We start from the raw sequence: 25,060 nt of genomic DNA, 5'->3' as shown, positions 1-25,060 counted from the left end.
ATGCACTGTGCGGGATAGACTCCTGTCATACCTTTGGAGTGAACAACTTGATTTGGACCAATGGGAACAGAAACCAGAACAGAAAGACAAAGGAAAAGGTGAGGAAGAACAAAAAACAGAGATGGCTAAAAACACACTGAACAGACACATACTTTTTAAACACAGACTGAACATGTGTGGAGATTGCTAATATACCTGAGTGACATTGGCCTAAAATGATATTTACTAGTGGGTCAAAAACAGATGGGTGCTCACACACAGTTGCACAATACTACTACTGTGATATCAAACAAACAAAAACCCATAAAAAACAACAATAATCATAGGGCACCAATAAGCCTTAGAATCAGGCTTTATGTGAAAGTTGCCTTGCGCGAGCCTTGGCGCATGCGACCCAGAACAGCTCGTAGGAGCAAGAGCATATCTCCTGTTTCTGTAGCGTGAGGCAGCTAGATGTACAAGTACACCCCCTGGACAGGACACTAGTCTATCTCCTGTTTCTGTAGCGTGAGGCAGCTTGATGTACAAGTACACCCCCTGGACAGGACACTAGTTTATCTCCTGTTTCTGTAGCGTGAGGCAGCTAGATGTACAAGTACACCCCCTGGACAGGACACTAGTCTATCTCCTGTTTCTGTAGCGTGAGGCAGCTTGATGTACAAGTACACCCCTGGACAGGACACTAGTTTATCTCCTGTTTCTGTAGCGTGAGGCAGCTAGATGTACAAGTACACCCCCTGGACAGGACACTAGTCTATCTCCTGTTTCTGTAGCGTGAGGCAGCTTGATGTAAAAGTACACCCCCTGGACAGGACACTAGTTTATCTCCTGTTTCTGTAGCGTGAGGCAGCTAGATGTACAAGTACACCCCCTGGACAGGACACTAGTCTATCTCCTGTTTCTGTAGCGTGAGGCAGCTTGATGTACAAGTACCCCTCTTGGACAGGACACTAGTCTATCTCCTGTTTCTGTAGCGTGAGGCAGCTTGATGTACAAGTACACCCCCTGGACAGGACACTAGTCTATCTCCTGTTTCTGTAGCGTGAGGCAGCTAGATGTACAAGTACACCCCCTGGACAGGACACTAGTCTATCACCTGTTTCTGTAGCGTGAGGCAGCTTGATGACAAGTACACCCCCTGGACAGGACACTAGTCTATCTCCTGTTTCTGTAGCGTGAGGCAGCTTGATGTACAAGTACACCCCCTGGACAGGACACTAGTCTATCTCCTGTTTCTGTAGCGTGAGGCAGCTTGATGTACAAGTACACCCCCTGGACAGGACACTAGTTTATCTCCTGTTTCTGTAGCGTGAGGCAGCTTGATGTACAAGTACCCCTCTTGGACAGGACACTAGTCTATCTCCTGTTTCTGTAGCGTGAGGCAGCTTGATGTACAAGTACCCCCCCTGGACAGGACACTAGTCTATCTCCTGTTTCTGTAGCGTGAGGCAGCTTGATGTACAAGTACACCCCCTGGACAGGACACTAGTCTATCTCCTGTTTCTGTAGCGTGAGGCAGCTTGATGTACAAGTACCCCCTGGACAGGACACTAGTCTATCTCCTGTTTCTGTAGCGTGAGGCAGCTTGATGTACAAGTACCCCCTTGGACAGGACACTAGTCTATCTCCTGTTTCTGTAGCGTGAGGCAGCTTGATGTACAAGTACACCCCTGGACAGGACACTAGTCTATCTCCTGTTTCTGTAGCGTGAGGCAGCTTGGTGTACAAGTACACCCCCTGGACAGGACATTAGTCTATCTCCTGTTTCTGTAGCGTGAGGCAGCTTGATGTACAAGTACCCCCCCTGGACAGGACAGTAGTCTATCTCCTGTTTCTGTAGCGTGAGGCAGCTTGATGTACAAGTACACCCCCTGGACAGGACACTAGTCTATCTCCTGTTTCTGTAGCGTGAGGCAGCTTGATGTACAAGTACTCCCCCTGGACAGGACACTAGTCTATCTCCTGTTTCTGTAGCGTGAGGCAGCTTGATGTACAAGTACCCCTCTTGGACAGGACACTAGTCTATCTCCTGTTTCTGTAGCGTGAGGCAGCTTGATGTACAAGTACCCCTCTTGGACAGGACACTAGTCTATCTCCTGTTTCTGTAGCGTGAGGCAGCTTGATGTACAAGTACACCCCCTGGACAGGACACCAGTCTATCTCCTGTTTCTGTAGCGTGAGGCAGCTTGAATTACAAGTACACCCCCTGGACAGGACACTAGTCTATCTCCTGTTTCTGTAGCGTGAGGCAGCTTGATGTACAAGTACCCCCCTTGGACAGGACATTAGTTTATCTCCTGTTTCTGTAGCGTGAGGCAGCTTGATGTACAAGTACACCCCCTGGACAGGACACTAGTCTATCTCCTGTTTCTGAAGCGTGAGGCAGCTTGATGTACAAGTACACCCCCTGGACAGGACACTAGTCTATTGCAGGGCTAGGTCTGGTCCATGGTGTTACGTGCAGCTTGAACCTTCTTCAACTGAAAACAAAATAATCTTTGGAGGGATAAATGAAAATATGCAGGGCGCTGAAGGAGGCTCAAGCCACATGTAACGGCCGAGAACAGAGCTAAATCAAGGCATGCATCTGTGGGTTTGGCAATTGTCATAAAAAGGACCTCTAACAGGTGAATTTATAGCACCACAGTGAGTCAAACTGGAATAGACCAGGGTGGCCATACCTAGTCCTGAAAAGCTGCAGTGTGTGCAGGTTTTTGTTCCAGGCCAGCTTGAAACAATCAACTAATCATGGTCTTTAACCTAGAACCATAGAATGTTAAATCAATTGTGTTACAGCTGGGCTGGAACAAAATCTTGCACTCACTGCCGTGTTCCTGGATCCGGGTTGGCCACCCCTGCCATAGAGTCTCATACATGCAGAGACAGAACTGTCAAATAATTCAACTTATGCTACACAGGGACCAGACATTAGCAATGATTAAAATTAATCCAGCACATATGTTTACCCCTGCATGTTTATTTTATCAATATCTTTTGAAAGCTGAGGTCTACTTGACCGAAACATGGACAGCAAAAACATGCAGAGATGGATGTGAGCAGCAGTGATTATCATCATTGATGACTATGTCATGTAGGAAGGAACAAGGAAAGGACAGCGGTGTTGATATTTCATTTCCATACAAAAGGTTCACTGTTGCTTATTCCCCAAATCGGTTCCTCAAGGGCATCAAACGCAAACGGTAGACTTTCCAACCTTCCTCCCTAAACCCTCACTACATCTACTCTACACCCTCTCTCAAACCTCCCAACCTCCCTCATTTCAGCCAAATTGATTTCCGTCCTCAGCCTTCACCTCTGCACCTGGTGGTTGCTGCCTGTTAAATGTCAGCTGTCGAAAGAAAAACAAAGCAATTAACCTTAAGGGGGGAAAAACACGATCAAGCCCTCGACAGAGACAAACGGGTTCAGGACCTCTCAGAGTGTTCACGATCAGTTTCACGATCATTACATCACCTACCTGATCCATGAAACACTTGACGTCTCTCTGGGGAGAGATAAGACCTCACTGCCTCCTCACACTCTCTCGATCTCTCTCCCCTAATCTGCAAATCACCTTGATTTATTTACCTGACAGTTTATTACCTGGTTAAATTGACACTTTTGGAAAATCTGCTTTTCTAACTCTGTGATATCCTGCGGACTGGTAATGAGAAGACGATTTCACAGTGCGAAGCCTTGGCTCACTGTTTGAACACCAGCTGAGCCTTGAACACTAATGCGCTTTTCTGACTTGAATATCATGAGCCTGAGGCGATGCTTAAACCACAGCTGTGATTAGCGTCTCTTTCCCCATATTGAACACCCGCTGCTCTTAACCCTGAACCACCCATGGATAGGATAGGTCCCTGCCAAGACAACTCTCCACCAGAGGCCTGTATTGAACAGGTCCAGAACTGCCTATTGAAATGGCTGTTGTTCTGCTTGTGAGAGAGCAGGTGTGGAACACAGGTAGCAGGTGTGGAACACAGGTAGCAGGTGTGGAACACAGGTAGCAGGTGTGGAACACAGGTAGCAGGTGTGGAACACAGCCATGGCCAGGCCAAAGATAGCCAGGTCAATTGATGACTTTAGCCTCAATGCTAAACCAAGGTTAATGCGGTTGGAGCGAGCGGTCCGCAGGTAGTATAACTTTTTATAACTTTTCATTACATTTCGTTATAGTACAACGGTTTGATTTGTCTAATCTTAGCAATTTCTTCTTAGACAGCTACATAGCCGTCTTTGTATCAACGACAATTGCATAATTATCGTATTTCGTCGTCCTAACGTATCTGCCCAGCAGCTAGCTAAGCAGCTAGCTAACATCCACTGTCCACTAGCACTGTAGAAACTATTACACTCAACTGAACGACTCGATTAGTGTAGTGTCAGCTAGCTACATAGTTGTCTTCGTATCCAAGATAATTGTGCAGTTTAGAGTGTGTAGACTCAGAGTGATTATCTTAATTTACCGAGGTTAGCTAGCCAGCTATTTGTCGTCCTTAACGTAGGTAATGCTGCTAGCTAGCTAGCCAACAGCTAGCCAACCTCTACCGAATTGAACTCCAACTACCCGGTCAACATTCCGCGTCGTTCCACAGGTAGTATCACATTTTCATTTCACTTCATTACAGTACAACGGTTTGATTTGTTGATCGTAGCTAGCCAGCTACATAGCCGTCTTTGTATCTAAGACAATTGTGTAGCCTAGAGCGATTTTCTAGGTTAGCTGGCCAGCTATTGTCGTTCTTCTAACGTAGCTAGCCAGCTACCCCCCGAATAGCAGCACTGTAGTAACTATTACAGTACAACGGTTTGTTTTGTTTGATCGTAGCTAGCTAGCTACATAGCCGTCTTTGTTTCTAAGACAATTGTGTAGCCTAGAGCGATTTTCTAGGTTAGCCAGCCAGCTATTGTCGTTCTTTTAAAGTAACGGAACGCAATCAACCTTGCTAGCTAGCCAGCTAGCCCCCGAATAGCAGCACTGTAGAAACTATTACACTCGACGGAACGACTTGATTAGTGTAGTGTCAACATCGCAGCCACTACCTGCTAGCCTACTCCAGCAGTACTGTTTCATTTCAATCATTTTAGTCAATAAGATTCTTGCCACGTAAGCTTAACTTTCTGAACATTCGAGACGTGTAGTCCACTTGTCATTCCAATCTCCTTTGCATTAGCGTAGCCTCTTCTGTACCCTGTTAACTATGTGTCTATCTATCCCTGTTCTCTCCTCTCTGCACAGACCATACAAACGCTCCACACCGCGTGGCCGCGGCCACCCTAATCTGGTGGTCCCAGCGCGCACGACCCACGTGGAGTTCCTGGTCTCCGGTAGCCTCTGGAACTGCCGATCTGCGGCCAACAAGGCAGAGTTCATCTCAGCCTATGCCTCCCTCCAGTCCCTCGACTTCCTGGCACTGACGGAAACATGGATCACCACAGATAACACTGCTACTCCTACTGCTCTCTCTTCGTCCGCCCACGTGTTCTCGCACACCCCGAGAGCTTCTGGTCAGCGGGGTGGTGGCACCGGGATCCTCATCTCTCCCAAGTGGTCATTCTCTCTCTCTCCCCTTACCCATCTATCTATCGCCTCCTTTGAATTCCATGCTGTCACAGTTACCAGCCCTTTCAAGCTTAACATTCTTATCATTTATCGCCCTCCAGGTTCCCTCGGAGAGTTCATCAATGAGCTTGATGCCTTGATAAGCTCCTTTCCTGAGGACGGCTCACCTCTCACAGTCCTGGGCGACTTTAACCTCCCCACGTCTACCTTTGACTCATTCCTCTCTGCCTCCTTCTTTCCACTCCTCTCCTCTTTTGACCTCACCCTCTCACCTTCCCCCCTACTCACAAGGCAGGCAATACGCTCGACCTCATCTTTACTAGATGCTGTTCTTCCACTAACCTCACTGCAACTCCCCTCCAAGTCTCCGACCACTACCTTGTATCCTTTTCCCTCTCGCTCTCATCCAACACTTCCCACACTGCCCCTACTCGGATGGTATCGCGCCGTCCCAACCTTCGCTCTCTCTCCCCCCGCTACTCTTTCCTCTTCCATCCTTTCATCTCTTCCCTCTGCTCATACCTTCTCCAACCTTTCTCCTGACTCTGCCTCCTCAACCCTCCTCTCTTCCCTTTCTGCATCCTTTGACTCTCTATGTCCCCTATCCTCCAGGCCGGCTCGGTCCTCCCCTCCCGCTCCGTGGCTCGATGACTCATTGCGAGCTCACAGAACAGAGCTCCGGGCAGCCGAGCGGAAATGGAGGAAAACTCGCCTCCCTGCGGACCTGGCATCCTTTCACTCCCTCCTCTCTACATTTTCCTCCTCTGTCTCTGCTGCTAAAGCCACTTTCTACCACTCTAAATTCCAAGCATCTGCCTCTAACCCTAGGAAGCTCTTTGCCACCTTCTCCTCCCTCCTGAATCCTCCCCCCTCCCCCCCCCCTCCTCCCTCTCTGCAGATGACTTCGTCAACCATTTTGAAAAGAAGGTCGACGACATCCGATCCTCGTTTGCTAAGTCAAACGACACCGCTGGTTCTGCTCACACTGCCCTACCCTGTGCTCTGACCTCTTTCTCCCCTCTCTCTCCAGATGAAATCTCGCTTCTTGTGACGGCCGGCCGCCCAACAACCTGCCCGCTCGACCCTATCCCCTCCTCTCTCCTCCAGACCATTTCCGGGGACCTTCTCCCTTACCTCACCTCGCTCATCAACTCATCCCTGACCGCTGGCTACGTCCCTTCCGTCTTCAAGAGAGCGAGAGTTGCACCCCTTCTGAAGAAACCTACACTCGATCCCTCCGATGTCAACAACTACAGACCAGTATCCCTTCTTTCTTTTCTCTCCAAAACTCTTGAACGTGCCGTCCTTGGCCAGCTCTCCCGCTATCTCTCTCAGAATGACCTTCTTGATCCAAATCAGTCAGGTTTCAAGACTAGTCATTCAACTGAGACTGCTCTTCTCTGCATCACGGAGGCGCTCCGCACTGCTAAAGCTAACTCTCTCTCCTCTGCTCTCATCCTTCTAGACCTATCGGCTGCCTTCGATACTGTGAACCATCAGATCCTCCTCTCCACCCTCTCCGAGTTGGGCATCTCCGGCGCGGCCCACGCTTGGATTGCGTCCTACCTGACAGGTCGCTCCTACCAGGTGGCGTGGCGAGAATCTGTCTCCTCGCCACGCGCTCTCACCACTGGTGTCCCCCAGGGCTCTGTTCTAGGCCCTCTCCTATTCTCGCTATACACCAAGTCACTTGGCTCTGTCACAACCTCACATGGTCTCTCCTATCATTGCTATGCAGACGACACACAATTAATCTTCTCCTTTCCCCCTTCTGATGACCAGGTGGCGAATCGCATCTCTGCATGTCTGGCAGACATATCAGTGTGGATGACGGATCACCACCTCAAGCTGAACCTCGGCAAGACGGAGCTGCTCTTCCTCCCGGGGAAGGACTGCCCGTTCCATGATCTCGCCATCACGGTTGACAACTCCATTGTGTCCTCCTCCCAGAGCGCTAAGAACCTTGGCGTGATCCTGGACAACACCCTGTCGTTCTCAACCAACATCATGGCGGTGGCCCGTTCCTGTAGGTTCATGCTCTACAACATCCGCAGAGTACGACCCTGCCTCACACAGGAAGCGGCGCAGGTCCTAATCCAGGCACTTGTCATCTCCCGTCTGGATTACTGCAACTCGCTGTTGGCTGGGCTCCCTGCCTGTGCCATTAAACCCCTACAACTCATCCAGAACGCCGCAGCCCGTCTGGTGTTCAACCTTCCCAAGTTCTCTCACGTCACCCCGCTCCTCCGCTCTCTCCACTGGCTTCCAGTTGAAGCTCGCATCCGCTACAAGACCATGGTGCTTGCCTACGGAGCTGTGAGGGGAACGGCACCGCAGTACCTCCAGGCTCTGATCAGGCCCTACACCCAAGCAAGGGCACTGCGTTCATCCACCTCTGGCCTGCTCGCCTCCCTACCATTGAGGAAGTACAGTTCCCGCTCAGCCCAGTCAAAACTGTTCGCTGCTCTGGCCCCCCAATGGTGGAACAAACTCCCTCACGACGCCAGGACAGCGGAGTCAATCACCACCTTCCGGAGACACCTGAAACCCCACCTCTTCAAGGAATACCTAGGATAGGATAAGTAATCCTTCTCACCACCCCCCCCCCCCCCCTTAATGATTTAGATGCACTATTGTAAAGTGGCTGTTCCACTGGATGTCAGAAGGTGAATTCACCAATTTGTAAGTCGCTCTGGATAAGAGCGTCTGCTAAATGACTTAAATGTAATGTAATGTAAGCTTTGGGCTAGGTTTAGCTCTAGTGTTTATGATTGTAGTCTGGTGAAGCATACTGGTGAAGCATACTGATGTTGGATCTCAATTTGAGCCAGTTTGCTACAGCAGGAAAATAATCCTGCAGCATCAGTAATGTGAATTATGATGTTGATTATAATTAATGAACATTTTTGTAGAGGTTGATACATTTTACTTAAGGGAAAATCAAGTTTGACATTTCAAAGTGGAAATTACAAACTTTAGAAGCCTTTTTAAACTTCAAATACACTACAAGTTTAAAATGTCCTGCATTGCAACAGGGTGATCAAATACATATCCTACATCTTTAACATGGCTTAGTCCTAAAGTAAGATTGTCCTATTTACTCATCTGCATTGAAGGGATAGTTGACCCAGATGTAATACATTTTATGGAAGTAGACTATAGACCAAAACAGTAAGCAACATATGATATACGTTTTTGCGATTCGGTAGAGATTGGTGAAGTGCCTTGTCGGGAGTTCTAGCTGTGTGTAGAAACAACACTCTTCTCAATTCTCTCTGTGGGTTCACACTACCCAGAGAGTCTCAGCTGTGCCCTGATCACATGTTTGACACCCCCGGGAACCGATATCTCTGATTGGCCGGTGTACCATGCCCACCTAGACCCTCCTCACCCCCCCATCTCCCAACTTCCCCTTCTACCCCAGAAACAGTAGTGCAAAGGAAGGAGGGTGAAGTAGATCATAGACCATGATCTAGCATCACAGTCACTGCCTCAGTCCACATCCCCCAATCTCACCCCAAGCCCACGCGTTTTCATCCCCCAATCTCACCCCAAGCCCCCGCTTCCTCATCCCCCCATCTCACCCCCAAGCCCTCACTTCCTCATACCCCCATCTCACCCCATGCCCTCGCTTCCTCATCCCCCCATCTCACCCCCAAGCCCTTACTTCCTCATCCCCCCCATCTCACCCCCATGCCCTCGTTTCCTCATCCCCCAATTTCACCCATAAGCCCTCGCCTCCTCATCCCCCAATCTCACCCCAAGCCCTCGTTTCCTCATCCCCCAATCTCACCCATAAGCCCTCGCCTCCTCATCCCCCAATCTCACCCCCAAGCCCTCAGTCTGAAGGGGAGTTCAGTATCTGTCTCTGACATGCGCAGGCCGGGAGGTGGATGCCGTGCCGAAACCAAAGTACCTGTTCTCCTTTTCGTTCTCATTTTCATTCCTGTCAGGGACAGACGACCATTTCAGCATGGAGAAGAGAGGGAGGAGATAGGATAGTAGAGTGGGTAAAGAGAGAGAGGGAAGGAAGGAAGGAGATACATCCTCCAGGTGACACACAAGCACACAAAATGAGATCCAGAGGCTACACACACACACACACACACATGCGTGTACGCACGGACGCACAAACTCACACACACTCACACAGACTCACGCACACAATTACACTTACACAAAAAAACACACACACACAAAAACACACACTCAAAGAAATGCCCAGACACACACGCACATACACAACGTGTGAGTTGGGTAGACAGAGTGATTAGTCCCAGTGCTATTGAGTGTGTCAGATTGTGAGTTTAGCAACGACCTTCACTGTAGGAAAGAGGGTAATATTAATAAACATTGATTAGAGACGAGAGCAGACTTGCTTAGATTTTCCATTGTGGACATGCCTCACACATATGTGATAATATAACATCTTTGAACATCTCCCTTTACATTAACACTATAAAACCACACCACTGTGCTGTCAAGCAGAACAAACACCGAAAACAACACTGTTCAAATTATTTCCTTCATGGTCGGAATGCTTTTGACAGCCAAACGCGAAATGAATAAAATCTCTTCAAATTACTCTAAATATACATTCCTAATCCCATAGGGCAGCGCACAATTGGCCCAGCATCGTCCGGGTTAGGGTTTGGCCGGGGTAGGTCGTCATTGTAAATAATAATTTGCTCTTAACTGACTTGCCTAGTTAAATAAAGGTTAAATATTTCTTTAATTTTTTAAAATCCATTGTAACTGGTCTGGCTAAATGAATGTGCCATGTTTCCTTTGTGGCTTATAAGAACAATTAGGTGTTTGGGTTACTGGTTGTGTGGGGTTATAGGGGACAGAGTACAGGGGCACTTCATCTTGCTGTATCGCATTAGTGGAAACCAAGACTATTCTCATGGCAAGTCTGCCAGTTTTAACTAGCATTACTGACTTTTTGTAGCAGTTTAGGACAATTAACGTGTCAGGTTAGGAGAATTAAGTTAAGGTTAGGAAAAGGGTTAGGATTAGGGTTAGGGCATCCCCGACGTGACTCGAACATATTTTATTTTAATTTTATTTTACCTTTATTTAACCAGGCAAGTCAGTTAAGAACAAATTCTTATTTTCAATGATGGCCAACGCTCTAACCACTAGGCTACCCTGACGCCCCAATCTAGCTACACCAGGCTTGCCCTGAGAACAGTCTTGGTTTCCACTAATACGATGCTGCCTTCCTCTTCTTCTGAAGTTCTAAAGACTCCCTGCGGAGGCTAATATGATAATCAACAGTCGCTAAACTTTTAAGCGTGTACATAAAGTACAATGTGTCTGCCTATGTAACTACTGTACCATGTAAGGACACTGGTTATTAGCACCATTTCAATATAAAGTAGGACCACGATGATTAGAATGAATAAACCAGTTGGAGTGTGTTAGTGCTGATTTGACAGTTAAGTTAGAGGGTTAATTAAACAGTAATGATGGAAAGATTCTCATTCCTCACAGAGAAGAATGACTGGAGATCAGTGAGACCTGGAAGGAGCAAAAGACAATCACTAACTAACAAATACATACTGCAAACATGCACTACCAGACCTAAGACATAATAACTCATGTTTACTGTAGCTCGTCTCGATCGTCTTAATAGCATTCCCAAATATTACAAGGCCAAAGTAATTGTCCCTGTCCCTCATTCCTGATGCCTAAGTAGTTGCAGATAAACACTACTAAACATGATCCTAAGCCTGAATACCACACATGATAATCACAATGACACTTCCATAATAAAGCAAACAAGACAAACTACCACATCCTCCTCTGTATAATCCTAGATGATACACAGTCATATCTAGCCATGATTACTAATGTTTTGCAATAGAACCTCTGCATATATAGATCATTCACTGACTGGCAATTGTTCCAGAGATGTGTAGGCCAGAGATATGTAATATTCAAGAGAAATACTTACTGGTAGTCAAATGATCCATCCTCTCCCTTCTGATCCATTCCCTCCAGAGGGAGATCTTTTTTATCTCGTACTGAATAGTGATAAAACAAATGGAGGTACATGATTATACTGAACGTGCCACCATCTTGTGCCTTAACTGGACACTTGCCCTCGTTCTAACCCCTACCTGGGTATTTCAACCCCCACCGTCTTTTCCTGCTCCCAAATGCCCTCAATGTGTTAACCCTTAACCTAATACTTGACCCTGTCTAGTATACCCTTACATGGTTACTAGTTACTAGATTAGTTTTGACCCCCCTGTGTTAAGCCTTACTTGGATACTGGACCACCTTGTGTTAAAGGTTCAATGCAGCCATTTTTATCTCAATACCAAATCATTTCTGGCTCACAATTAAGGACGTTACAATGATTGATTTCAATTGAAATAGTCAAAAATTGAAAAAATTGCTTCTTAGCAAGGAGCAATTTCTCAAGCAAGAACTTTGCTAGGGCTGTATGGGAGTGGTCAGAGTGGAGGGGGGCAACTGAAAATGAGCTGTTATTGGCAGAGAGGTTTGGAACTGTCTTTCTTATAGATGGTTTAGCTGATTATGTTATGAAAATGATGTGCACTCTTCAATGGGGTTCGAGAGTTGCTGTGATTTTAGATGGCCAGATATCTACCAACAATGACAAGAAACTGCAATGTAGGGAATTGTAAGTGACTCGTTTCAGCTAGTTTCATCTTCTTCTTGATACCCTGTCTTGTTTTGTGTTTTGACAGATTTCATGTCAATGCTAATGACTAAATTCGCTAGTGAGTTAACCAACAACTGAGACAACATCTTTATGTTTTCAATAAACATTGGAGATGAAATAAAGTTTACATCTTGTCAAACAATCTAAGCCAACCCATCTGTTTTGCCCAATAGTTGCACATGCGTCGGTTGTGTTGCTAAACAACCAGCCTGTCTATCGGTTTACTAACTAATTTACTGCCTGGTGATGTCAAGTCTCCATACCACCAAAACAGGCTGAAAAGGTCTTCTTTTCAAACAGCTCTTACAGTAGAAGAGCATTATCATCATTTTCACAATTTCACAGTATTATTCCAACCTCATAGCGTGGAAATCTATACACACTGAACACAAATATTTCTAAGATGTATTTCTAAGAGTTACAGTTCATATAATGAAATCAGTCATTTGAAACAAATGCATTACATGACTAGGAATACAGATCTGCATCTGTTTGTCACAGATACCTACAAAGAAAAGGGAGGGCCGTGGATCAGAAAACCAGTCCGTATCCAACCATGCAGCGCGACACATCTCCTTCACATAGAGTTGATCAGGCTGTTGATTGTGGCTTGTGATATGTCGTCCCACTCCTCTTCAATGGCTGTGCGAAGTTGCTGGATATTGGCGGGAACTGGAACACGCTGTCGTACAGACGTGCATTTCATGCTGAAACATGATGATGGTGAATGGCATGACAATGGGCCTCAGGATCTCGTCACGGTCTGCCATCTGCCCGGTACAGTTGAAAGCGGGATTCATCCATGAAGAGCACACTTCTCCAGCATGACAGAGGTCATCGAAGGTGAGCATTTGCCCACTGAAGTCGGTTACAACGTCGAACTGCAGTTAGGTCAAGACCCTGGTGAAGATGACAAGTACGCAGATGAGCTTCCCTGAGACGGTTTCTGACAGTTTGTGCTGAAATTATTCAGTTGTGCAAACCCACAGTTTCATTAAGCTGTCCGAGTGGCTGGTCTCAGACAAATCCACATGTGAAGGAGATGTGGAGGTCCTGGGCTGGCTTGGTTACACGTGGTTTGCAGTTGTGAAGCCGGTTGGACTTACTGCCAAATTATCTAAAACGACATTGGAGGGGGCTTATATTAGAGAAATAAACATTCAATTCTCTGGCAACAGCTCTGGTGGACATTCCTGCAGTCAGCATGCCAATTGCACGCTCCCTCAAAACTTGAGACATCTGTTGCAATGTGTTATGTGACAAAACTTAGATGTCTCAAAACTGCATGTGTGGCCTTTTAGGGTCACCAGCACAAGGTGTACCTGTGTGATGATCATGCTGTTTAATCAGCTTCTTGATATGCCACACCTGTCAGGTGGATGGATTATCTCGGCAAAGGAGATATGCTTACCAACAGGGATGTAAACACATTTGCGCACCAAATTTGAGAGAAATAAGCTTTTTGTGCGTATGGAAAATTTCTGGTATCTTTTATACTCAGCAAAGAAATAAATGTCCTTTCACTGTCAACTGCGTTTATTTTCAGCAAACTTAACATGTGTACATATTTTTATGACCATGACAAGATTCAACAACTGAGACAACCTGAACAAGTTCCACAGACATGTGACTAAAAGAAATGGAACAATGTGTCCCTGGACTAAGGGGGGGGGGGAATTAAAAGTAACAGTCAGTATCTGGTGTGGTCACCAGCTGCATTAGGTACTGCAGTATATCTCCTTCTCATGGACTGCACCAGATTTGCCAGTTCTTGCTGTGAGATGTTACCCCACTCTTCCACCAAGGCACCTGCAAGTTCCTGAACATTTCTGGGGGGAAAGGCCCTAGCCCTCACCCTCCGATCCAACAGGTCCCAGATGGGCTCAATGGGATTGAGATCTGGGCTCTTCGCTGGCCATGGCAGACCACTGACATTCCTGTCTTGCAGGAAATCGTGCACAGAACGAACAATATGGCTGATGGCCTTGTCATGCTGGAGGATCATGTCAGGATGAACCTACAGGAAGGGTACCACATGAGGGAGGAGGATGTCTTCCCTGTAGTGCACAGCATTGAGATTGCTTGCAATGACAACAAGCTCAGTCCGATGATGCTGTGACACACCGCCCCAGACCATGACGGACCCTCCACCTCCAAATCAATCCCGCTCCAGAGTACAGGCCTCGGTGTAACGCTCATTCCTTCGACGATAAATGCAAATCCGACCATCACCCCTGGTGAGACAAAACCGTGACTTGTCAGTGAAGAGCACTTTTTGATAGTCCTGTCTGGCCCAGTGAAGGTGGGTTTGTGCCCATAGGTGACATTGTTGCCGGTGATGTCTGGTGAGGACCTGCCTTACAACAGGCCTACAAGCCCTCAGTCCAGCCTCTCTCAGCCAATTGTGGCCAGTCTGAACACTGATGGAGGGATTGTGTGTTCCTGGTGTAACTCGGGCAGTTGTTGTGTCTTTGGCTATGCCGGATTAAGTGATATGACATGCTATTCTATAAAATAATTTCTCTGTAATTAATATCACCTGATTAAGCTAATCAGGTAAATGTAATTAACTAGAAAGTCGGGGCACCACAAAATAATGTTTATAGAGCTGTTATCTTCCGAATAAATTCTTAAAGACCTAGTAATCTTTTACATCAGTAGCAGTCAATATTTATTCGTCACTTTATTCAGTCTCATCTGAAAGTTGTAAATTCTTGGTTATCTTCACAAACCCTGGCTAACAAGTTGAATCAGCAATACAAAATCTAGTTTAATTATTTATTTACTAAATACCTAAATAATCACACAGAATTACATCTACACAGAATGGATTATACATTGATTATAAATGATGTCATAAAGGAAAACGTCTTCCACAAAGAAAGGGGGTTGGGTTTTGAATGAAAGAGCGGGAAGACTGAGGAACAAAAAATATTTTGTGTCTCTATCGGGCCGTAGGCAGCTATGCTATCTTAAATACAGTATCTGAATGCATTCTAAATAACCGCCCATTTGGAAAAGGAAAATGCAATGAATATTTACTCTGAGCTGCTCTTGAAATGGTTGGTCGTAGATGAAAGGCCGGGTTGCCCAGCAGGGATCTCTTGTACTCTGAAGAATCTCTCTGTTGGTAAACTGGATACGGTGTAGCGTCGTTGTTTGTGTTAGACTGGGTAAATAGTCAGTCCTTTCCGAGCCCACGTTTACAGCGGCTGCTGCTAACTCAATGGAGTGAATAAGAGTTCAAAGTTCAAACTAAGTTGCCATACTTTTAAGCTTGTGCTATATTCTGGCTGGTATAGTCGAAATGTATCCTTTCGGCGTGTCGATCGGCACCTTCACATCGAACAAGATGCTAATTTCGTAGGACCGTCATCCTCACGTCCGTGGAACAGAAAGTTGAATTTTCGTCAACGGGTTTATATAGTGGTGAAAGAAGGGCGTGTTTCATAGTTTAGAACCAAAGTCTGTTCACTTGGGCGGGTCCTCTGAGTGAGCAGAGTTTCTCTATGACAAACCGTTCTCTCATTTAAGAAGCTAAAATTACATTTAATCTTTTCACAAATAGTTTCATATTCAAACATTTAAATTGCACAACAATTCCATGTGAATCTGATAACTAGAATGTGTCGACTTTCCAAGATACAATTTATGTCATCCTGTCATCAGACAACAACGGATCTGAGATCATATTCATTAGGTACCAACACATATTTTCAACTGTTTGGATTACCGAAATATGGTTCCGTTTCCCCCCTTTCGATGTTACCAGACTCTATGTTACAAAGGCTTTACATGAGTCAACTCTATAGAGTAGAGAGAGAGAAAAGGGGAAATGTTTTTATGGGGGTTGTCACGTTCTGACCATCGTTCGTGTGTGTTTTCCTTGTTTTAGTGTTGGTCAGGACGTAAGCTGGATGGGCATTCTACGTTGTGTGTCTGGTTTGTCTATTTCTATGTTTGGCCTGATATGGTTCTCAATCAGAGGCAGGTGTTAGTCATTGTCTCTGATTGGGAACCATATTTAGGTAGCCTGTTTTGTGTTGGGTTTTGTGGGTGATTGTTCCTGTCTTTGTGTTTGTGGCACCAGATAGGACTGTTTTGTTTTTTCATGTTTCTTGTTTTGTAGATTGTTGTACTTTCATCTTTATTAAAGATGCACAAAACTAACCACTCTGCATTTTGGTCCGCCTCTTCCCCAGAAAACCATTACAGGGGTCATAAACCTCCCCCAACAGGCCAACGTCACGACACAGTTGTTGTTGCCTTCCTGTACCTGTCCTGCAGGTGTGATACTGATCCTGTGCAGGTGTTGTTACATGTGGTCTGCCATGGCGAGGACAATCAGCTGTCCGTCCTGTCTCCCTGTAGCGCTGTCTTAGGCGTCTCACAGTAACGGACATTGCAATTTATCTGCAGTCCTCGTGAGGAATCTGCAGTCCTCATGCCTCCTTGCAGCATGCCTAAGGCATGTTCACGAAGATTAGTAGGGACCCTGGCATCTTTATTTTGGTGTTTTTCAGACTCAGTAGAAATGTCTCTTTCGTGTCCTAAGTTTTCATAGCTGTTAGTGTCTTAACGATTGTTCCACAGGTGCATGTTCATTGATTGTTTAAGGTTCATTGAACAAGCATGGGAAACAGTGTTTAAACCCTTTACAATGATTATTTGGATTTTTAAGAAATTCATTTGAAAGACAGGTTTATTTCAGCTCATTAAACATGGTACCAACACTTGTTCAATGTTTAATTGATATTTTTGTTCAGTGTATAAAACACAGGAAATCACATTTTTGACTGCACCGGGCCTTTAACCATTACCTGGATATTTTCCTCCGCGACTCCTCTTGATGAAGCAGACGATGAGGAGGATGAGGATGATGAGAGCGATGGCACACATCAGCCCGATAAACCAGCCCTGGGTAGCAATGTCCACCTGGTCTTTAATGTAGGCTGTCAGCAGGCAAAAACATTGACACACACACACACAGAGAGATGGATGAAACACACAGAGAGAGGAAGAAAAATAATAAGAGTCTGTTTTGCACCAAATGAGTCACTGGAAATACATCCGGCAATCTGTCCTCATCCAAGGATGTTCAAATCAAGATACACCAAGTATGACAACCCAAACCATCATCAAGAGCATTCTAGTATTCCCTCAACATAGAGCTATAACTCTAGATGGTATCCCAGTAAATCTATCTGTATAACAAATTATTCATTCAGTTCGGTCAATTTGAACAAAAACCCTAGGTACTTTAGCAGAAGGAACAAAATATCATGCACAGCTCATTTTAAAAGCAACCAACCACAAAAGTATTGTTATTTGACACCAGTCTTCTAACTGTAAAATAAGCTACTTTATTGAAACACTTCTGTAACACAATGCAGGCATAAATAGGAGGAAAAAACAACATTAATAGCTTATAATTACTAACCAAGTAACAGCAGTGCCAGAGAAGTGTGACATTGGAAAAGTGAATTTGCTCAGAACAAAGCAAAGATAGAAAAGTAAAGTACAGGTCAAAGTATCAGATCCATTGTATATGACTTGTTTACTCATGAGCCTATCACACATTACCTTTCATTGGATTATTCTTACCACATGGAATACTCCTATGGAAAATCAAGACATCACAAACAGCTAAATCGATATTCCACGAAGTTCAGAACTACCAATTCTAAAGAACAGAAACAAAACAGTCCCTCTACACTACAGTTGAATAACTTCACTTCAATACCAACTCCTTGGAGCTATATCAACTCCGAGCCTTGTGATCTGACCCAACAGACCTCATTGTTAGGGAACTGGGGTATCCATGGGGTCTCTGTAGCCTGGGTGCTGTCATGTCTCTGCATGAGCCTGCTATAGTCTCCTAGACTGGGCTGATGCAGACAGACTGGCCCCCAGGCTATCTGACATGACCTGATCAGGCCATGTACCATCCCTACTCACCTGGCAGGTGGAGACTCACCTGCGCTGGTCTCAAAGGTGACAACGTTGCTGGAGATGCTGTGGTATTCGTTGGAGTACACCCTCAGGTGGTACTTGGCCCCTTCGATCAGTCCCGCCAGCTTAATGGGCGGCTGGTTCACTGGTACGCTTGACACACTGCCATTGCCTTGGAACACAAGAGAGGTGCCAATCATACTACGTCATTGGGCGTGGCCAGGCTACCATGGTAACAAAGTACCACGTAATGATGCGACATGGGCGGGACTGTTTCTTCCCCATGAGATGGTGGGCAACTGGAGTAAATTGAGAATGAACCAATGCAGCACACGCACGCACACCCTCCCTCCAACATCCACCACTCATTAACAACCTCGTTGAAATGAATAGCTACATCAGTAAACCAATGTCACGTATACGGCTATGCTAATAGAATTACTAGAGAGTGAAAGTGAATAGAGCTGCAGCTCTTTAAGAAAGCTTTTAAAATATGGCTTTTAGAGGATTCTTTTTGGTTCATTTTCTTCTCAGTGGAAGTGAAACCACATGTTTCTCCTGGGGACAATGCTCCTGAAAAATCTCATCTAAAAAGGGGACTTTTTGTGGAGCGGGAGAAGAGGTAGAGCTAGAGAGCAGGTGTTCCTTCAGGCTACTATAATACAGTGGACATCAAAGTTTTACCAAACTAAACTCCCGCTGAATTGGCAGCAGTAAGTTGGTTGAATTACCCTGACTGGTGGAATTTAAATGGACCATTATGAAACACTATGTATTCTGGAATAGCAAAGGGTCGGAGGGTAGAGAAGCACTGTGTCTCAATTACCCATAGTCCTCCACTCATCTCAATAAAAAAAACACACCAATGGTGAAAACGAAACCCGGCATCTTTTCAATGGAAAGACGTGCCCCTTATCACATCACCAAGCTGTGGGCATGGGCTGGTGATGGCTGGTGGCGCACGCAAACCTGTGACATCGTGCACCATGCTATGACATGACCTTTGATCCCCTGAAAGGGTGACATCATCATATAGCAATCATCATACAGCAATCAACCAAATTCATTCCAAAGCTTAGTACATCCACTGCAGCCTCTGAAGCTACTAAAACCAAATCATACGAAACAAAATGCATCCTTGACTAGGCAACAAACAGACCTGAAGCACTGTGAAAATCAATCAGTGGGAAGAATGTCTGACTAATATAAAAACACATTCCTTACAACCATTAAAACATGAAGCTGAAGCTAATGACTAAAATGCCCATGTAAAATGTGTGTGAAGAAAGACAACATCCTCCCTTCCCCTCACTCTTACTCTAAACAGTCAATAGAAAAACAAGCCACACAACCAATCATACAGCCAGACACACAGACAGACAAACAGCCAGACAGCCAGGCTGACAGACACACAGCCAGGCTGACAGACACACAGCCAGCCAGCCAGCCAGAAACACAGACACACAGCCAGCCAGATAGACACACAGCCAGCCAGACACACAGGCACGCAGCCAGCCAGACACACAGCCAGACACACAGCCAGCCAGCCAGACACACAGCCAGCCAGCCAGACACACAGCCAGCCACACACACAGACATGCAGCCAGCCAGACACAGCCAGCCAGCCAGCCAGCCAGCCAGCCAGACACACAGCCAGACACACAGACAGACACACAGCCAGACACACAGACAGACACACAGCCAGACACACAGCCAGACACACAGCCAGACACACAGACAGACACACAGACAGACACACAGCCAGACACACAGCCAGACACACAGACAGACAGACACACAGCCAGACACACAGCCAGACACACAGACAGACACACAGCCAGACACACAGCCAGACACACAGACAGACAGACACACAGCCAGCCAGCCAGCCAGCCAGCCAGCCAGACACACAGCCAGCTAGCCAGACACACAGCCAGCCAGACAGGCATCCAACCAGCCAGACAGGTGAAGCAGCAGCATGATACTGGGTAGTAGCCATGAAGTATGCACACTGCACAGTATGGGGAGTTAGGACATCATAATACACTATGCGTATGAACAATACAAAGACACATTTCCAAACAGAGAAATGGACAAAGAGCAGGAAAGAGGGAGAGAGTTAGGTATCTTGTGTGTTAGAACTATGTCATTGATACAGTGGAAAACAGATCAATGTGTGCACATGCTCAGCTCCTGTGAACATCACCCAAACATCTTCTCTTTTCACTCAGGATGATTGAACACACACATATACTGACATCACTGTACCAACAGTATACTGTAGTAAGTAGCATATATTTAAGGAATGTTTTCATTAAACTGTGTATTTCCCTCCAGTAAAATAAAACTGAATTCTAGACGGTTCTCTCTCTCTCATCTCACTTAACAGTCGGAGACAGGGAGAGAGTTTGGGATTTTGTGCATTATAACTATGTCATTGATATAATTAGAAAATGCTGATAAACAATATGCAGTTATAAGAACATATAAATAATATACAGTTATAAGAACTTATAAATAATATACAGTTACAAGTTCTTCATAGTTGTGTGAGAACATCACCCCATCCCTGGGTTTCTCTCTCTAGCTCTCTCCTTTCACGATTTCCTCTTTCAAAGTACTGACTAAGATCTCTCTTAATTTCTCCCTCATCCTCACAAAATACTTTCTGAAAGGAACTTCTGTTCGAACCGGAGAGAGAAAATGAACACGGGCACAATGAAAGGCAAATCCAACAAAGGGATTTTTTAAGAAAACAGAAACTCAAAACCTCCAATCAAAGTACAATAAAAACTGGGGCTGCTATAAAATAACACAGTTATTATTTAAATGGAAATCCCACAGAATATATTATATATTTCACTCTATCTACAGCTATACAGATCATAATCTGACTTATATAGGCAATTGAACTCGGCTCTGCTGAAGCAAAATGAAATGAGAGTTGAGAGTTTCACCTCAGATATTCCCTGGGAGTTTTGTGAATAGAAATGAGAATGTTGCATGACTCGCCTCCAAATAAAAGCCTCATTTCTCTACTAGAGTGAAGGGCTGTCATGAATTGGACTGGATTTCTTTAATAAAGTCAGTTTGGTGTATGTCCCTGCCCCAGGAATGCCAGGAATGCACAATTCCTTTCAGAAAGCCTAGTATCTCTGCAGAGATAGACAGTCTGAAAACTGACTTCACTATTGACATTTCTTCCTAGGATGGGTTTTGAACTGTAGTTTTGATACGATAAACTTGGGTTAAATACATATGTAAAATCCTTTCAAATACTTGAGCTGGGCTTGATTTAGTTTGACTGTTGCAATGGCACAAACTCTGGTTATTTTCTTACCATCCAGAAGCTCTGACACAAACTCTGTGTCTTTTCTTATTTTCCAGCCTAAGAGCTGACACACTCTGGGTCTTTTCTTATTGTCCAGCCTAAGCTCTGACACAAACTGGGTGTGGATCTTACCGTCCAGTGTGAACTCTAGCTGGAACTCGCTGCTGCCGATCGGGAAGTTGTGGTTCCAGCTGACGTTAGCGTAGTTACTGTTAGGCTTCACCGTTAGGTTCCAGATCACCCTCCCAGGAGCCATGCCTACAAGAGGGCAGGGCGGGGTCAGGGTGGTGTCAAGGGAAAGATGGAGCAGAGAAGGGCGTGTTACAACAGCCACACCCGCAGGGTTGCAATCACACAATGGTTCTAGGGTTAGGGTTAGATTTCGGGTTGCCCTATAAACAGTGGATTGGACCAGTGTTATATTTGAACACCTTTAAGGAGTGTCAACGTTGATGTCCTACCACTTCTGGTGGTATCCACTCCACAGTTAATGCCTTAACCCTTCTAGTCCTGATTTGTAATGGAGGTTCCCAGTGGTCCAGGTATCCCCTTAATAGGAACACGGCATTGAACAAAGTGAACGGCCCACAAACACCCTCGAACTGTTCATATTTATACGTTGGATTCTCACAGCCTGACCGAACAGCGTTGAGTTAATGGTTACTTTCCAATACTTTAAAGTGACTTGATTTCCTGTAACCTATTTCCAAGGAGATATGACAAGGCAATGAAGTGGTATTGGAATGCAGCCAGTTCCTCCAAATGCTTCCTTCCTGGTCAGGAGACAGTATCCAATCAAAATGCTTCAAATTAAAGCATATTCATTTATCACTTGAATCTTGGGGAAGATATACAAATAACACAACACACCTTTAAAATGTCTCTTTAAAGGTGGCATCCATTGTCAATCTATTTTATCTACACTGCCATGGAAGAAAATGACTGAACTAAAAGTAAACAACAGATAGGCCTACTGTATGTACCCAACACATTTGTATCTGCTTGCTTGGTGCTGGTGACCAACACAGGAGTGGTAGTGGTAGTAGAAGCAGTAACAGTTGTGGTAGTAGTAGGAGTAGTAGTAGTAGTAGTGGTAGTAGTACTAATGGTTGTAGTAGCAGCGGTAGTAGTGGGAGGAGGAGGAGGTGGGACAGTTGTAGACATGGAGACGTCTGTAGGCTCGACTACAGGGCAATGGGAAGAGAGCACAGGGTTAAAGACAAAAGCAGGAAATCACAGGTAATCACACACACCAATAGAGACACAGAGAGAAAGTCAATGAAACAATGAGCAGAAAGGTGATATGGAATTTCCCAGAACCAGCACTGTTGACTGGTGCAGAAATAAGGAAAAGGCAACAGTCCAATGAACAAAAAGAGGTAAACAGAAATATACTGTTTTTTTTATAGATAATTGTCCTTTGAAGCATTAGAAGTTAATAATGAAGTACATGTTTTATTGTGTGGGTAAATACAACAGTAAGGATTTATCTGGGACTAGGTATTCTTAAATCATTTACTCATCACACAACCCATGATGAGGGTCTTAAATGGAATATCAGTGCCCCCAAGTGGCCAACTGATGCTATGACACACCTTATCTCCATCCTGGCCCAAACCAAGAAACAGAGCAGCTCTTTGGTGTGTGGATTTTCTTCTAGAATAAACAGGAAGTTATGGGAAATCCATATTTAGATTTCTACTGTTATTACAAAGGAGCCTTATTTTCTTTGGAAGCCATTTTGAACATCATCATCACAGTATCTACAGTGAACAGAGGGGGGGGCAGTGAACAGAGGCTTCTTTTTACCTTGTAGTGGATGAACATCTCCATTTGGAGGATCCCACTAGAGAGCAGATGAACGTATATGCTTGTTGAACTGCATCCCTCCCTCCTCCCTCCCCCATGCATAGTTCCAAACTCCCCCAGGTCAGACATGACAAGCAGCATGCTAGAGAGAGCCAGCCATGAGAGAAGAAGAGGAAGAAGAGTAAAATAAGGTATCAGTACAGGCAGGTGCTCAAGAACCCTTGTTGCCCAGGTAACACTCAACAGCCAGCCAGAGATCACATAGCCATGTCAAATCTAAAATCTGTGCCAATCCCAGGCTTTGTCAGTCAAAAGGCAGAGACTAGAGACATTTCCCACCAAATTGAAATGTGTGCCATCAGGGATTGGGTTCAAAGTTCAAACCTCAGAAAGAGCAGAATGTTGACACTGACTACACTACAGGGGGTCCTGACCTGGACTTACAGTACATCAGGACTACACACAACTAGGATAGAAGATAGAAATACATGTCCAATTCATGTTCAACTTTGCTGAAAATACTGAAGGTTGAAGCAGAGACTGTGACATTAGTTGCTTAAAAACTCATTCCTTTACCTTTACAGTGTACATTAGAGTGTTACAACTGACCACAACCTGTAGGTTCTATGATCAAGATCAAATAGGACCCTTGTTCAATCCCTGAAAGCACACAGCGACGCACAGATACACCAACAGATATAGTGACAGATAGAGAGACATCACAGACAGACAGACGGAGGACAGACAGACGGAGGACAGAGGGGAAGCCAGTGTTTGTTAGAGTGCAGTTCCGTCCAGTACAGAGAACTTTGTCTGATCACAGTACAAAGCTCTCCGTCAAGATGAATTGTTCATTTATTTAGATGACAATGTCAACCCTTATGGCTGCTTACTAATTGTTCTATTAAATACATCTACTGATTGACATTTCAAATCGCTTTAATTGTTTGAAGAGAACTCACGGTTTAACCCTTGACAGATCTCAAAGTTACCCCCTAATTTGTTTTGTTTGTTTCCTACAGCGTAAAAGTAATTCACCCCTTTTTGAGGATAGAAAGTGCCTGGGTCTGTACTACTGTCATCAGTAGGGGGAGAAGAAACCCATGATATGGCCATCTTTGCATGTACGGAAATGCAAAGATGACATGGTCACTAATTTGAGCTGGTCACCATTGCTCAAAAATGGAGTGAGACAGAGTCGGGGAGGAGTAAGGCAGATAGACAGACAGATGGGCTGTGCGATTACCGTTACTTGCACCTGAGTGGTCAGTACCTGAGCTGAAAAAGTATTCTGTTAACACCCAGGGAGAGACAGACAGACAGAGAGGAGGGCGAGGGAGGGGGAGACAGGGGAGTGAGAGACATGGGAGAGGGAGACAGGGGTAGACAGGAGAGAGGGAGACAGGGGGAGACAGAGACAAGGGAGAGGGAGACAGGGGTAGACAGGGGAGAGGGAGACAGGGGATGACAGAGACAAGGGAGAGGGAGACAGGGGAGATGGAGGGGGAGACAGGGTAGAGGGATGAGGCGGGGGAGACAGGGGAGATGGAGGGGGAAACAAGGGAGAGGGAGGGGAGACAGGTTAAGAGGAGACAGGTGAGGGGGGAGTGGGAGAAAGGTGAGAGAGAGGGGGAGACAGAGAAGAGGGGAAGAAAAGTGAGAGACAGCAAGTGAAGGAGAGAAAGACAAAGTGTTAAAAGAT

At 45.4% G+C, this 25,060-nt stretch overlaps 1 protein-coding gene across 7 annotated transcripts in view; it reads right to left on the bottom strand.

Moving 5' to 3' along the window:
• Positions 1 to 25,060, bottom strand: part of LOC135541646 (neurofascin-like) — a 68,899-nt gene that overhangs the window by 6,571 nt on the left and 37,268 nt on the right. For 2 of the 7 annotated variants that reach the window (XM_064967960.1, XM_064967961.1), the window contains 4 exons: positions 21,682 to 21,807; positions 18,244 to 18,390; positions 17,087 to 17,218; positions 11,529 to 11,598 (listed from right to left, as the gene is read on the bottom strand). In XM_064967960.1, coding sequence (XP_064824032.1) covers positions 11,529 to 11,598; positions 17,087 to 17,218; positions 18,244 to 18,390; positions 21,682 to 21,807 — 475 coding nt within the window. Of the gene's footprint in view, positions 1 to 11,528; positions 11,599 to 16,565; positions 16,730 to 17,086; positions 17,219 to 18,243; positions 18,391 to 21,681; positions 21,808 to 22,325; positions 22,734 to 22,994; positions 23,206 to 24,631; positions 24,650 to 25,060 lie in introns of those variants that run through there. The other 5 variants (XM_064967963.1, XM_064967962.1, XM_064967964.1 and 2 more) reach the window with 5 other exon arrangements.

The sequence above is a fragment of the Oncorhynchus masou genome, chromosome 6 (assembly GCF_036934945.1).
Source record: "Oncorhynchus masou masou isolate Uvic2021 chromosome 6, UVic_Omas_1.1, whole genome shotgun sequence".
Lineage (NCBI taxonomy): Eukaryota > Metazoa > Chordata > Actinopteri > Salmoniformes > Salmonidae > Oncorhynchus > Oncorhynchus masou.
This window is presented reverse-complemented; position numbering and strand designations above follow the sequence as displayed.